The sequence below is a fragment of the Artemia franciscana genome, unplaced genomic scaffold (assembly GCF_032884065.1).
Source record: "Artemia franciscana unplaced genomic scaffold, ASM3288406v1 Scaffold_1270, whole genome shotgun sequence".
In the NCBI taxonomy this organism is placed as follows: Eukaryota; Metazoa; Arthropoda; class Branchiopoda; order Anostraca; family Artemiidae; genus Artemia; species Artemia franciscana.
In genome coordinates, this window is record NW_027062779.1 from 73,145 (window position 1) to 85,502 (window position 12,358).

A 12,358-nucleotide genomic window follows, 5' to 3' on the forward strand; every position below is an offset into this window, starting at 1 on the left:
ATGTAGAAATTTTCTAGCTAGAAAGTGTTTTGTTAGACTATTTTCTATTTATCTCGATAGATGATATCGATAGCTTTCATAATGGCTTTTGTTCGGACTAAGCAATGGATATGTAAATGCACTAAACATAACTTCCAAACATTAATACCTCAATTTTGGAAGCCATTGCTACCACCCCACCAGGCATTTGATAGTCGTGTTACCAGATGCCTGATTTAATATGGCACATCCATAAAAGGAAAAATACGCCTAAGGTAGGCTACAATATAAGAAAAAAACTCTTTGAAAATGCACGGACTCCAAGAACCACTTTAAAGATGTACACAAAAGTGCTTTATTCGGCAATACGGTTCTGAAGTGGACTTGGATGAAAATCGAATTCAGAATAAGTATTTTCCACGTTAAACCAGGGGGTTATAACGTTTTTTTTTTTCATTACTTATTCACTCATATTCTGCAAGATTACGATGAGTGGAACTATTTATAAACAGGGGCTCTTTACTTTTATTTCTTTGGCAAAGAGTCGAACTATAACCAGACCTTTTTTTTGTGTATGTGCCCAATGGGATAGCATGAAAAACAGAAAGTCGAAAAAAAATTATTTTTCAATTCCTAAACAATGACTAAATTATTTATTTTGTTTGTAGGAGGTGAAAACGGCGCTGACGTCAAGACTAGCATTGGAGTCCTTATAACAATTGTGTTACCTATTATTTCCAGATTCATCTTCGAATAAAAAGTAGAGTGCTACATGGATGCTTTTTAGGACGGTGTATATTTATATTATAATTATAATATTTAAGTATTTTAGTGGCTTTAACATTGATTAGTCACTCACGCTCTCGTGCAATCCTATCTGTTTTTTGTATACTTTTTCGTCATTTACTTCTTTACTTTTATGGGTTCTTCACTTTCATTATTGTTATTACTTTTCATAGGTGTACCCAGGGTCGTTAGAAGCCAACATTTTTGTGGGGGGAGTAAGAGATTTTACCGAATGGCTGGTCATTTTTACCGACTGTTTTTGCCAAATTTAGAATAATGTCTGCTTCTAATATAATACGTAAAATTACTGCACAAGTCGGTAAAACCGCTGTATTTATCAACCGAGATTCAGATTTTGGTGCATATCATGACACTATATTAATCCTGTTTATATAACCAAATGGAAAATTGTGGCACCATCTCTAAAATAATGACAGGAATCGGTACTGCTGCGTTTACCAACCAAATTCGAAATTTCTGTAGATGACTTGTCCGTATTTTCGTGGTCTTTATTGAACCGAACAAAGAATTTTAGCTGCGTCGGATAAGTTGTGGCGTGAAGTGCCACGATTTTACTATTTCTTCTTTTGTCGAATGACCAAATAAATTGGGGGGATGCATTCCCCCTTCCCCCATGCGTGACGGCCCTGGGTTTACCCATTATGAACTATAAGTCTAACCATATATCAATCTATGCTATTATATACTATACTAACAAACTACAAGTCGTTCACAGCAATTCAAAAGGTGTTATGTTAGATAACATGAAATTTAAAGGATAGAAGAAAAGCTGAAAAATGTTGGTTTCTTTTACCGTTACTGAAGATCGTTTTTTAAAGAAATATTTTTCAGGAATTTTTCAGGAATGCTCCAACGATCAAAAGCTCTACCTTGTAACTGCTTTGTAGGCAAAAAGAAAATATACCACAATGTGAAAAGAAAATTGTAATTTTTTTGTAAAACCGAGTATGAAAAAGGATCAAATTAACTTCGAAACATTTTATCAGTTTAACAAAGTGGACACTAAATATATATTTTGACCAATAAATCCCCATAACATATTTTGATTCCCCACGATCGAAGTCGAAGAAGGTACACTTTTAACATAACTGAGGCTCTATAAAAAGGCCTGACAGAAATTAGTGTTGACCACAAAAAAAATCACATGGTATACATATGAGGAGAGTAGAAGTTCCATGAAAATTTTTTTTCGGACCAATGGTAGTAGCTTTAATCCAGTCCCCCTAAATTGGTTAAACCTATACCATTGACTAGCTCACAAAATATTTCATTACTCTATTACCGTTGTTATTATTATTGTTTACATATTATAGCGCATGGAAAGCGTCAACGTTTAATTTTTTCTTCTCCTTTTAATACATTTTCTCCTATTGATTTATTTTTGACCAAAACTAAAAAGTGTTTCATAACTTCAACAAATTACTTATCCAATCAGCAAAAGTAATAATTTTTTACTATAAAGAGGGGTGGGGGACCTTAGTCATAAATATGATAAAAGCGTAGCATTTTAAGGAATTGCGTAAAATATAGTATTTTCTGACAAAACAATTTTTTCAACCCTCTGTTTCATGCACAAATTTACGTAGGTTTCCTGGCCCTTAGTAGCATTAGTTGTGGTTATTTGGGCATCGCAAAAGACTACATTTTGAAAATTTAAAAATTGACTGAAAACCGGTTTATCTGGGATAACTAGTATCTTGAAGTTGTGAAATTTTAAATTGTGATTGCTTTTGTCTGATTCTTTTGAGGATTTCAAACCCCAGGGAAGGCAGGTATTGGTGGATAGGCTGGGTGTTCTGTCTCTCTTATAACTTAGGAGGGATAAAAAAAGGTTTTAATTTCTTAAAAGTTGTCTGTATTTTACTAAAATGTTATTTTCTTCAAGTTAAGAGAGAATTTAGGAAATAAAGGATCTCTCAAACCTACTAAAGTTTTGTTCACATAATCATTTAATTTCTGAGTCTAAAAATTGTTTCGAATCTTAAAAAAGAAAAGAATAAACGCAACCCAACAAGGATTTAACGAAACAATGTCATCTTGATCCATCAAAAATATATCTGATGCCCAGGTTGTGTTTGGAATATTTGCTTTGACACAAATTTAAGCTGCCTCACGAAACTACAATATTTTTTACCTTTTAATTCTGTCAATTGTTTAATGGGTTAACATGTTAATTTGAAATTGCTTAAGGGATTCCATAAAAATTGAGTTGCGTAGGTGGTAGTGCTCTTTAATTTCCCATACTTCTCATTAGGCAGATATATCAGAATATACTTATTCTATAGACATAGTTCCAAAAGGTACCAATTTATTTCTTTATTTAGGTCCAAAATTGCTATGTTTAAATCACCTATAGATTCCCACGGTTGCGGATTTAATAGACAGGTCATTGTCCTTTCGGCTAAGGGTTGTATTTGTGCATAAATCCCAATACTCTTCGCTTGCTTCTCCGTAAGAGGTGAGGAAGAGGCAGGGGCATCAATAGAGTGGGGAAAGAAGGACATTTGTCGCCATAGATCCTCCGAAAAACCTCTCAATTACAAAAATGCTCTTTTTTAATGTTTTAATTGAGAAATACTTTTTTGTATTTTCATTGAAAAAATGGAAACAAAAAGACAAAATTGTCCATAAAAGCGCAAAATAAAATCTTCTTACATTCTTCATTTGTGAAACATACAGAATAAGCAAGTAACCTTAGAGGTTAAAGCAAAGGTTCATCCTCGCAGGAATGCCATGAAATAACAAAAAGTATGGTAGCAACCGGAAGTCAGGCTAGTACGCAAGGGAGGGAGGGGGCTTTGGCTCATAAGTTTTCCCATGAAATCTAAGGATTATTTCCATATTTCGCATTTAATTCAAATTAATTTTTTCTTCTTTTTTTTGAGGCTACATCCTCTAGAGAAAAGTATATGCTTGCGGAAAATGTATAATAGCCGAACTAATTTGTTCTGGACTCATTTTATTTGGCGTTTAGCTGGTCCTGAGTGTCACGTAATCCTATCAACGGATCCCTTCCCCTATTGATTAAACAAACTTCGTTTCCGATATGGGATATATATTTCAATCAGTAATTTAAGAAGTCGGAGTTCATTCGGGCTTAATCGTGATCTTTTGAATGGATACATTTGCCCAAATTTGTGGACTGGGTGATATAAATAAATTTAAGGTTATTTTATGCCTGTTTTATATTTAGTTTCTGTAACTTATTACTGTACAATTTTGGTGTTACTTCTGATTTTAATATTTCTTGTATATACTATTATTCACTGTGTAATACATTATGTTGTATCATAAAACCGTCTTAGTAATTAATTTAGCATTGTGTTTTTTTTTAGTTTATGTTAGCATTCTTATACCGGATACAATTTGTTGTTTAAATTTGACAGTATGGTAATTGAATTGTTGGATATAATCAGCCAAAAAATCATTATCGCGGGACTGAAAATTCAGAAGAATCATAAAGATAAACCTTCTTTTTGTAAATTAGGAATTACAGAAAGGTTTTTTCTTTTCTCTTGCATATTCATTCAAGAATACAAGTAGTGATATATAAATGACTATTTTGAAAGAAAAGCTTAATTTTGCTCATTAATGCAACAATTTGTATTAATGCATGCAATAATTTTAATGAATTCAAATCAAGTCTACTAAAAAAAAAAAATAAACAGTTAATGCCTCTCAGACATAAAAATTGCTAGTATTAGTTCTTAAATTTTGCTAAAATTTTTCTGGAATCACTTGATCCAATGCCAGCTTATTTGCAAATTGCAAAAAAATAATCTCGCTATTAAATATCAAATATTACATAATTTTTAGAAGCTCAATTGTCTTTGCTCGTACTAGAATATATACAACATTTTTATTAACGCTTAGGGCATAAGTAAACCCACACACAAAAATATATATTGGGAAAATTCTCCACGCGATGGTTGGAGCCATTTTATTCTATTTCTTTTGAAAAAACTGAAAACTTTCAATTCGTATAACTCAACAATAATTTTTTTTAGAATTACTATTTCACAATTATTGTTAAACAGTTCATTGTAATGAACTGTGAGTAAGGAGTGAACTTGGCTAATGGTAAACAAATTCTAAAAAGAAAATCTTGACCAGGGCATGTACATCGAAAGAATCCCTCCTCCCAGAAAATATTCACCGGAAAATTCTCCCGTGCGAAAAATTCCCCCTGCAGAAAAATCCCCTGGAAGATTCCCCCGGAAAATCCCCACAAAAGAAAGTCCTCCGTGGACAGTTCCTCCCACAAAAATTCCCCCTTGAAAGCTCACCCCTAGCAGAAAATTACCCTGGTAATTCTCCCCGTGGAAAATCTCCCCAAAGGCAAAATTGAGCAGTCACAGAGAATGTACAAAATAGGAATCTCTAAATGTTAATCAGATGTCCTAAAGGGTAACAAAAGGACTAGCTATCAGGAGAGAGTCTGAGGTGAGAGGTTCCAGGACAGGAGAGGTTCTATCAGGAGAGAGGTTCCAGGACAGAGTCTAGTTGGCCTACAATGCTTTTTGTCTTAAAAAAGGACGAAAACGGTCAATATTTAATCGACTGGGCATCCTCCGTAGTTTTTATGTCCATCAGGGGAGACTGGGGATGACAAAAGAACAGCCACTCATTTACATGGAATAAATTTAACTCATCTTGGGTTTAATGTCACTCTTTACTTTCACAATAGCAGCAAAGGCCAGAAATATTCCTGGAAATCAAGGGGGATTATAAATAAAGCTCTACCTCCACCTCCTTCCTTAGAGCTAATTCAGTATTTATCTGAAAGCTCGATGAAAGCTAGGTTATTATGACATTAAAATGCATCTTTTGAGGCATCTGCCCCCTCCTTAAATGAGAAGCAATTATATAATCCCACTTTAGAGGTTTCAAGCTCTCATCGACAAATATTTAGAATAGTGCGTTTCAAACAGTTCTTGGTAACGAAATGTAGTAAGGAGCGACCCGGCTCAATAGTAGCCGAAACTCAAAAAACGGAATTTTGATACCAATAGATAGATCAAAAGAATCAGATTTTTATGCTCATTTTAAATATACAAGAGAACATTTGCCTTATTTTTGAAAATAGGGGAAAACACCCCCTAAAAGTCATAGAATCATAATGAAAATCAAATCATCAGAATCAACTTATCAGAGAACACTACGCTAGAGGTTTCAATCTTCTATTTGCAAAAATGTGGGATTTCGTATTTTTTGCCAAAAGACAGATAACGGAGGCGTGTTTATTTTTTTTTTATGTTTTTTTTTTTTTGCTTATTCCCAGGCACGGATCGTATTGACCCAGTGGTCCTAGAATATATCGAGAGGGTACATTGTAACGGAACTGATATTGAAAGTTCTATTGCTCTTTTTAAGTGATCAAAAAAAGTTGGAGGGCAACTAGGCCCCCTCGTTCTTTATGCTAAAGCTCGATTCTTTCTTTCAGCTCTACTTTTTAAAAAAGTAAAAAACTTTAGCGTAAAGAGCGGGGCGTTGAGGCGGTAACAGCCCCTTTTCTATACGGAGTAATTTCTGTTCGTTTTTTTGCCGGAGTTTTAAGTATGTCTACATTTCCTATCTCATAACTCTGAAACTAGTTTCAAAGTAACAATATAAAAGTAGCAAAATATAAAAGTAAAGAAAGTTCAAAGTTACCCCGTAAACCGAAGAAAGTATCACCGTAGGTATCAAAGTAAACAAAATAACAAAGTAACAATAAGCAACTTGCATAACGTACAGCCCTTGCTCGGAGATTGGGGTGGGGTTTCGACTCTGTAAGCATAGTTATTCAGTCTGTGGACTTTTTAACATAAATACGATCTGAGACCATACTGGCTATGCATGACGTATGAGAACGAAGAAAGCAAATAATAAATGAAAAGAGAATAATGAAATAGGTGAAAAACGAGGATTTTATCAGCCAGTAGCAAAATACGAAAAATAAGCAAATATTTCGACAAGTACCTCTGCCAAGTCGTCCTCAGTGCTAAATAAAAATAAGAAAGAGGAAAAAGAAAAAAAGAAACAACAATACAATCTAACCTTTTTAAGTGAACTGTGCAAGAGAAAAAAGACACTGAATCAAACAACAAAAACCAACTTGAAATCAATGAAAGAGAAGTTACCAATTAGTTTGAATAAGTATCCTTTGCCTTGCAACAGATTTCGCCTGTCTACAATTTCGGTTTTCATTAGATTAAATAAAATAAAACAAGTTTTTTTAAAGCTTCCAGGGAGCATCTGACCAATATTGTTTTAGATTTTTTAAATTGTGTTAAAAAAAACACGCAAATCTTATTTATCAATTCAATTTCTTAGAAACTTGCAAAAGAAATCGAATTCTTCCTCCTTCTTTACATTACAATTTACACTTAGGTACACAATCTGAAGGCCCATTTAGCCAAAGAATGGGTTTCAAAAGTCTAACACATATTTTAAAAGAGCATAGACTCAAAAGATATGTCCTTAGTAATAAAATATCTAATTTCAAATCTTTATACGTGGTAATATCAAACAGTTCGTGGTAACGAACTGTAGTAAGGAGCGACCCGGCTCAATAGTAACCGAAACTCTAAAAAACGGGATTTTTATAATAATAGTTACATCAAAAGAATCGCATTTTCAAGCTAATCTTAAATATATAAGTTTCATTAAGTTTGAACTTACCCATCAAAAGTTACGAGCCTGAGAAATTTGCCTTATATTAGAAAATAGAGGGAAACACCCCTTAAAAGTCATAGAATCTTAACGAAAATCACACCATCAGATTATGCGTATCAGAGAAACCTACAGCAGAAGTTTCAAGCTCCTATCTACAAAAATGAGGAATTTTATATTGTTTGGCACAAGACAGATCACGGATGCGTGTTTATTTGTTTGTTTTTTTGTTTTTTGTTTTTTTTTTGTTCTTTTGGGTTTTTTTTCCAGGGGTGATCGTACCGACCCAAAGCCACGGCAACTGGTCATTTTGGGAGATCAGTTGAATTAATTAGTTTCACTTGTTGATGAGGCCTATCATCCTTCTTAGTGCAGAACTTAGGTAGATAGATCTTATCAAAGATAATTTAGGAGGATAGAAGGCAGCAAGAGTTAATACCACCTTCGAAAACTTGGCCAGAATATTTAGAAAAGGAAGATAACGAAAAGCTTGACGGGAGTGAGGAAATGACGATAAAAAAACCGATAGGGATATATTTTTGGATTAAATGCAAATGATGATAATTTTTTCTGTATGAACTAGAAATGTAATACTTGAGTTTACAACTGGACATAAAATATAATTATTATTCATTTAACTTTTTCAAGTCCAATACCGCATTGTAAACCTCCAGCTTATTCTTTGTTTGGTCTTGATCTGCACAAGAGTTTAAATACACATAAATACTTAATAAGTAAAACTTATATATACTTGAAAATACTTAATAAGTAAAACTCATCAAAACTTTCACAGACATAAGTAAAAGAAATTTGCAACTAAATTCGAAAATAAAACATAGTAACTTTAATGTACGAATGACGCGTGGCACACTAAGGATGAGGATTCTACTTTTCTTGCGACATATCATTTGCTTATAATTCACTTCGTTAAAGAGTTAGTGGTAACGAACTGTAAGTAAGGAGTACTGTGGATCAATAGTAACCAAAACTCTAAAAAAAACAAAAAAACAGAATTTGATACTAAAAGATATATTAAAAGAATTGGATTATTATGCTGATTCCAAATACGAGGAATTTATCAAGCTTAGTGTTATCCATTCAAGGCAACGATATCCTGATTTTCAAAGAAGGGCGGAAGCACTCCCCTAAAAGTCAAACAATCTTAATGAAAATGACAATATCGGTTTTTTGTGTGTCAAATATATTAATCGAGATGTCATGTGCAGTAATCTATTTTGTTTTTCCTACAGTAGGCTACTATTTGCCTATATTGTATGGATTTGCCAGGCACCTGTCTTAAATTCGAACACATAACCTACATTTAACCTGTTATGTTGATTATTTTGCTAAATCGGCTTGGGTGGATAAGCCTATGGTGCTGTGCATATGTAGAAACTAAATTTGTACTCGGGGATGGTTACAAATTAGGACATGCAATTTGCAGACTATTTGAAAAATATAGGCAGTAAGAAAGCTTATACACAAAATAAATAACTTTTTCTTGGGCTTTCAAAAAGTATTGAATTGAAAAAAAAAATCACATTAAAAAAATTCGTTACGATGTAATAATTTTTTCAGAAATATGATTTTAGAGATGTAACATTATTTTACCCATTTGATTCATCAGCAATATTAATCAAAAGTGTAATTGTGGTAATCTGACTACTAGCCCTTTGATTAGCTAAGCCTTAAATGCCATTAGTTTAGACAACACAAAACTTACCTATCATTCATCTCAACTTACAATAAATATAGCTAACTTTTGACTTGAATTTTCAGTGTACTGATTAGTGTTGTGGGGAGGGGGGTCAATGAAAGAATTTACAGAAGATATGAGAAGTATACATGGAGGGATTTGGGAGGTAAGTTTAGGGGGTATGTCTTTTACAATAAATATTCCCTAGGTTCCCTAGATTCCCTAGAGAACACTCCCCCTTCATACGAATATAAATAAAATATAAACCCTTTCCTTGGGGTTTTAAAGAATAGAATGCTTTATTACATATGAAAACTTTCAGAAATGGTTTAGATCTTTAGTTTATCAAATTACTAGCTGTTGGGGTGGCGCTTCGTGCCACCCCAACACCTAGTTGGTGGGGCGCTTCGCGCCCCCCAAGCCCCACCGCGCGCGTAAGTCGTTACGCGCCATATTAGTTACGCGCCATTGTAGTTGTGTCCCTGTGTCCCACCTGTGAATATAGATAGATTTATATATGTGTTTCAAACTACGTAAAAATTGCGAATATACAACATTCTTGGCTTTCCCATTGTCTGTCCATATACAAAGCCGTATGTACTAATAATGACGTCACATGCAAACGCTCTTTTTACAAACAAACAAACATGCATACACACAACTCGTTTTTATATAGATAGATAGATAGATAGATAGATACAATACAAATTAACTATGTAAAACTTGTGAATATACAACAGTCTTCGCTGTCCCATTGTCTGTGCGTATAAATAGATTGTCAGGTTTACCGACCCTCAAAGATGCAATATACAATTCTACATTGGTAAAGCAATCTGTATTAAGATCTATACCGCATTTTTCTAGTGATTGCCCTTGAGCTTTGTTGATGGTGGTTGCAAATGCTAATCGAATTGGGAACTGCAATCTTTTAAATTGAAAAAGCAGATCCGTTGGAATCATGGGAATGCGAGGAATAAGAACAGCCTCACCCTCATAAGGCCCTGTCAAGATTGTGGCCTCTATTAGGTTTTCCATTGTTTTTTTTACGGCAAGTTGCGTGCCATTGCAAAGCTTTGGTGGGTTGATATTTCTTAAAAGTATTATTGGTACGCCTATTTTTAGTTGTAGCACGTGTGGTGGAAACCCTGAAGGATCTATGGAATTTAAAAATTCAGATGGATAATTAACCGCTTCATTTGGTTCCAAAATACAAATTAACTGCGTAAAACTTGCGAATATACAACATTCTTCGCTGTCCAATTGTCGCTGCATATAAATAGATTGTCAGGTTTACCGACCCTCGAACATGCAACGTACAATTGTCCATGGGAAAAACAATCAGTATTAAGATCTATACCACATTTTTCTAATGATTGACCTTGAGCTTTGTTAATGGTGATTGCAAATGCTAATCGAATTGGGAATTGCAATCTTTTAAATTGAAAAGGCAGATCCGTTGGAATCATGGGAATGCGAGGAATGAGAACAGCCTCACCCTCAAAAGGCCCTGTCAAGATTGTGGACTCTATTAGGTTTTCCATTGTTTTTTTTTTACGGCAAGTCGAGTGCCATTGCAAAGCTTTGGTGGGGTATTAAAACAATATTGTTGATTTCGTGGACGTCTATATTTTTGGGTGCGAGAATCGCTCTTTCACTTAGCCATTTATTATTTTTATAATTTTTTAGAATATTCGGAAATACTTTTTCAATCAATTCATTTTTGGACGTCACTAAATTACAGAAATCAGCAGGTAGTTGTATACGTCCTGAAATTGAGTCTACTGGGAGCTTTCCGTTTCCCATTGCCAGCAATTGATCTGAAAATGTTTGACCAGAGTCATCGTTTTGCAATCGGACACGCATATTTGTAGTTAATTTTAATGTTTTTACGTGTGCCCATAAATTAGAATTTTTCAGGCAAGCATTCATTTCGTCTGCAGGAGTTGATTTAGGTATTATAGGTAATGTTTGCCTGAAATCTCCCGCAAGCAATATTAATGTGCTGCCAAAGGGTTTCGACTTCCCTCGCAAATCTTTCAAGCATTGATCCAGAGTCTCGAGCGATTTTTATCATAAATGTCTTTTTGTTCCGACGTTAACTTGGAAATGTTATTTTGTACATACGACAATAGATCACTCGTACTGTAACTTTGTTCACGATCCAATTCTACACATGTCGAAACAGCGGCGATACGGTTAGGTGAAGGCATTCCCAAATCCTGAAGAGGTTTGTTTGCCATACGTACGCACAAATCTTCTATAACAACTAAAGTGTAGTTATAAATTTCTGATGTAAAATCAAAAGTCATATCTGACGTCTCTAACTGTTTTCGATGGAGTATATCTTCGGACATGACGTCAGTCAACACAGAAACATGACGTCACCTGATCCACAGACAGACACACAGACAGACAACTTATTTTTATATATATAGATAGATAGATAAGGGGCTTGCATCAAGAGGTACACAAGAACCCAAGGAATGTGTTTATTAGTGGTGTAACTCCACAGAAATTCAAAGGGAGGAGAAAAATATAACTTCCAAAAATCCAGGAAAGAGAGACATTTTTTTTGCAATTTGTCAAAAAAATACGATGAATATAATTTCTTGGTATATAACAACTTGTTTCTTTTAAAAAGAGTTGCTTCTGCTCAATGCGGAACAACGAAATTAAAAACTGCTTGCCTGTGCTGCGCGAATGAGAAATTCAATGGGAGAATTTTGAATTCTCCTCTGAGATTTGTTTGTTGTTGTCCTTATAATTAGACATATTATGGGAAATCTAGGTACTAAGGTAAAAGGATTGGCATATAACTTGTATTTTTGGAAGAAGTCTTTTGAGTTTTCTAATGAATATTTCCAATATGTTATCACACAAAATTATTGCCCCCCTTCCTTTTTTGTAGTTTTGCTTGTTTTTTTTTGGGGGGGGGAGGGCAAAAATAGGAGCAGTTTCTAATGTAGCTCATTAGAAGCAAATTCCTTTTTTACAATGATTGTTGGTTAGAACAATGTCAAATTCAAAATCAAAACCAAAATGGATATAAGCTTAATTTTCCTTTTGCAGGCTGAAATTTATTTTCATTCCTTTTTTGTATTGACACTCACCTTTATTAATTAATTAAAGATTGTTTATCATTCAATGAAGATTTTCTCTGAAAAAAGTTTTAAAGGTGACAATCTAGTTACTAAGCTTATATTGTTTCATGGTGCTTAAATA

General features: G+C 34.0%; 1 protein-coding gene across 1 annotated transcript in view; it reads left to right on the top strand.

Moving 5' to 3' along the window:
* The window catches only part of LOC136042421 (angiotensin-converting enzyme-like), a gene marked incomplete at its 5' end in the record, with an annotated part of 72,532 nt that extends 71,724 nt beyond the window's left edge, over positions 1–808 (top strand). The window contains 1 exon segment of the mRNA XM_065727397.1: positions 648–808. Coding sequence (XP_065583469.1) covers positions 648–736 — 89 coding nt within the window.
* Positions 809–12,358: the final 11,550 nt, after the last annotated feature.